Source organism: Suncus etruscus, chromosome X, assembly GCF_024139225.1.
Source record: "Suncus etruscus isolate mSunEtr1 chromosome X, mSunEtr1.pri.cur, whole genome shotgun sequence".
Taxonomy (NCBI): domain Eukaryota; kingdom Metazoa; phylum Chordata; class Mammalia; order Eulipotyphla; family Soricidae; genus Suncus; species Suncus etruscus.
In genome coordinates, this window is record NC_064868.1 from 9,931,404 (window position 1) to 9,935,556 (window position 4,153).

The following is a 4,153-nucleotide window of genomic DNA, read 5'->3' on the forward strand; positions in this document are numbered from 1 at the left end:
GAGCGTCCATGAATTCCATAGAGTTCCAGGACTTACTCAGAGACTTAGTTTCGTATCCCCATAACATCTGGGGGAGGTTAGGGTTAGGCTGTGCTCGATGTTTGTTTACTGGATTCTTACTAGAGGCAAGTGTAGCCAGTGGGGGGTTGGAGTAACCAGGTTTTCATTCTACTCACGATAATTCTTCTCTGTTGGGTTATCTTCCCATTAAAGACTTTAAAGACCCACGGTCGCCCGGAGAAAGGGCTTTCGGTTTCATTTTCCACAGCTGGACTGGCCTGCCTGCTAGTATCTCTTGCAAGCAGAGAAAGGCTTGTGGTGGAATTTTCTTGAGCCTCTTTTATTCCCTTCAATCTGTGTGAATTATTTCCTGTGTCGGTGTTTGTTCCCAGACCCGTGTCTCCCCACTTGGAATTGGGCTATGAGGCTTCCACTTCAGTGGGGCGTGCAGAGGAAAGTGAGGGTCCCTCTGCTTTTTGCTGGTGGAGAAGAGGAGGAAACTGCCGAAAGTGGAAAGCCCTGAACCTTCTCACTGTGGTGTTGGTGGAGCAGCTTGATGGGCGTCTGGCCCCCCTGGAGCCAGCAGGCTGCCAGTGTGGAGCTTGAATGCCCCTGCCCCTCATTTCTACTCATGGGGAAGGGGGAATTGAAGGCGACTTCCATGGCCCTTTTGTTTGCTCAGCTTGGTGTAAGCACTGTGCAGTCCCAAGCAGAAGACTGCATCTGTGTAGGGAAAAGGTTAGGGTTGGAGGACATTTTGGGAGAAGAAACAGGTTTTTCAAAAATATTTTATTTTAGGGGGCCATATCGTGCCAGTGCTCAGGGTTTACTCCTGGCATGGCATTCGGGGATCATTTCTGGCAGGGCTGGAAGACCCTATACCATATACCATAGATCAAGGATCTGACCCAGGTGGATCACATGCTGTAACCACTCTCCTATTTCTTCAGACTTGAGACAGAATTAAAAAAAATCCAGGGCCAGGGATCTAGTAGTGTTTAGGGTTTACCTTGCACACAGCTGACCTGGGTCCAATCCCCAGCATCCCATATGATCCTCTGAGCACCACCAGGAGTTTTCCTGAGTGCAGAGCTAGGAGAAACCCTTGAACTCTCCTGGGAGTGACGCCAAACCAAACATAAAAAGTAATAAAGTTCCTTGGTTATTTGTTTTCATTTTTGTTCCAGAAGTTATTTTCCTGAATTAAATTCTAACTGGAAGGTATCTTCTGCTTGGTTGATTTTAAAAACATTCAGATGTGCATGTTTATCTAATGTGCTCTTTCGCTAATTTTGTTCCTTAAAAAAATTTTTTTTAATCTTGGGCAGTGTCTGGCAGGGAACTTAGGAACTCCCAATTTCACAAGTTATGCTCTTCTGGTAGGTCTTATCTCCAGCCCTTCGCTGCCAAGTCCTAGTTTTTCTTTAGCCCGTCTCTATGCTAGGTCTATCCCCTTTCTAGGATTGTGTTCAAAAATCAGCAAAGAGGATGAGGAAGAAAGGGCTAGTATAAACCAGAAAACAGATTTTTTGATTTTTTTTTTTACCTATTTCTTGATATTTAATGTTGGCAATAGATTTTTCTTCTAATCAGCCTAGTGGTTCTGATTGTTCACCCTGTTCACCATTAGAGAATTTTTGTTTTTGTTTTTGGGTCACATCCGGTAGCACTCAGGGGTTACTCCTGGCTCTGCTCTCAGAAATTGCTCCTGGCAGGCACAGGGGACCATATGGGACGGTGCTGTGATTCAAACCGCTATCCATCCTGGACTGGCTGTATGCAAGGCAAACACCCTACAGCTGTGCTATCTCTTCTGTTGCTACGAGTTGGCAAACATGACCTAGGCTAGTAATGGATCAGGCCTGAAGCACTTCCTGGTACTGACCTCTCCAGAGATACTAAGGATTAAACCTGGGTTGGCCACATGCAAGGCAAATTACCTCCCTGCTGTACTGTTGCTTCAGTCCCCCATTTTTTAAATACATAAATGACTATTTAAAAACAGTGTATTAGGGCCGGAGAGATAGCACAGCTGTTGGGTGTTGGCCTTGCAAGCAGCCAACCCAAGACCATGGTGGTTCGAATCCTGGCATCCCATATGGTCCCCGTGCCTGCCAGGAGCGATTTCTGAGCAGAGAGCCAGCCAGGAGTAAGCCCTGAGCACTGCCAGGTGTGGCCCAAAAAAACAAAAATAAATAAATAAATAAATAAATAAAGTATTGCATAATTGATCTAATACATTTGTTTCCAGGTAAGTGGGAGTCAAATTATTTTTAAAAAAAGAATAAAAGAAAAGTACAGCCACAAGAAAATTTGTGAAAATTATTGTATCTTGCAGTGATGTCATTCGGTCATTATCAGAAGGTTTACTGAGCTCCTATTGCCAGTTAATCTTTCTTTTGCTTTTATTTCTGAACATTAGGTGGCTTCAAATACACATAGGCATATTCCTACTGAGATGACAGAATTAAGATTTAGAATTGTCATCGTGTGTGTTTCAGAAATTCCAAGCACTATTGCTGATACTAAAGGTTTTGTGGGACGTGGTTTCGGCTGCCAAGGCTCTGGAAGTAATGGTGGGGGATGATACCTGCACTCACTCCAAGTCCTGGTGATGTCAGGACTGGAGCTTTGGTCATCTGGTGTCTCTGTAGTGAGCTGCAGAGGATTGGTGAAGATGGGCCATTGGCAGAACAGCTATTATGGGTGGTGGGTGCAGCTGGCATGGCTTTTGCAGGGTGGGGACTTGGCTGCCTTCCCCTTCTAAGGTTGCCAGCTTTTAGCTGCGTGGCCAGTGTACCCATAAATTTTCATGGCTTGATTCAAATCTCTTTTGAGAATATATTGAGTTTATGGCTCTTCTATTCCCCATTTTTTTAATTCTCTGAATACACTACTTTCAATTTAAGAAGCAAATAATCATATTCTCTACCCAAGAAAGGATGCAATTGTGTTTGATTATATTAACATCTTTCTGTAATGTCTAGAAAATTATGATAGGATATTCCTTAGGGGGCCAGAGTGATAGGTGCTTGCCTTGCATGTGGCTGACCCAGGTTCAATCCCCAGTATTCTGTATGGTTCCCCAAGCACCGCCAGGAGTGCTTCCTGAGGACAAAGCCTGGAATAACCCCTGAGCATTGCCAGATGTGGCCCCCAAAACTAACCCCAAAAAAGCAAAAAAAATAAAAAGAATATTAGCATTTTCTGTGAGTTAGGAGTTAATTATAGAAACGTGCTGGGGATTATAAATAGAATAATTGTCCATGTTGCTTTGCACCTTGTAAATTAGTTTCTTTTGATCTAGTGACAGATTCAGCGATGGCAGTGATGACAGCTTTTCAGAGCCAAGGTTCTCTGACTTGGAAATAAACTGAAACTCATACATTATTTGGATACCAGGGCCTCTGAGGGTAAGAGGAATCTTTTAGTTCTTGTTCGTTTTACAGACAAGCTGTAATGTTGTCGTAGAAGGGTATAGAAGCTCTTACTCTCAAGCTCCTTCCTCTCCTCTGCTGCATACATGCATACATGCACACACATACATGCAAGTGTGAAACATACTTCTATTGGATTTTTAGAGAATTGGGTTATACTTAAAGTCAGAAAAAAAACATGTATATATCATTTAAGAAAAGAGTGAGTCTATGCAGCTGGCCCAGTTCAAACATGGTAATTGCATTTGTGGGTGGATTTACAACTTCCAGGATTCCTGAATTAAGGAAGATAGAGGAGGAGGGAGCTCACACTCATTTCAAAAATCCTTGGTAATATCAGCCAACAAACCAAGCATACCTCAAGTTTGGTCATATTGGTGTCCCTGAAAGAATCATAGAAGGTGAGTTGTGAGGCAGGGCCACCGGGAAAACAGTGATTCTGGATAATGTTGGCAGCAGGCATGGCTTCATCAGGAGAGGGACTTGGCCTGCCCTCTCCTGCTGAGATGATCAACTTTCTAGTGTGGTAGCTGGTGTACCCATAGTCTTTCACAGCTTGGTTTACATTTATTTTGAGGAAAAAGTGAATTTATGGAGCTGGCCCAATTTAACCATCTTGGGAGGACAGAGAAATCCAAGCCCCTGTCCTGATGAAATCATGGCTGCTGCCTCCATCACCCAGAATTATCATTTTTTGTTGACCTGCCTCATCACTG

The 4,153-nt window shown here is 43.6% G+C and overlaps 1 protein-coding gene across 1 annotated transcript in view; it reads left to right on the top strand.

The window, feature by feature from the left end:
• Positions 1–3,464, top strand: part of CTPS2 (CTP synthase 2) — a 132,013-nt gene extending 128,549 nt beyond the window's left edge. The window contains exon 18 of the mRNA XM_049766796.1: positions 3,308–3,464. Within this exon, the coding sequence (XP_049622753.1) occupies positions 3,308–3,377 (70 nt within the window). The 3' untranslated portion in view covers positions 3,378–3,464. The remainder of the gene's footprint in view (positions 1–3,307) is intronic.
• Positions 3,465–4,153: the final 689 nt, after the last annotated feature.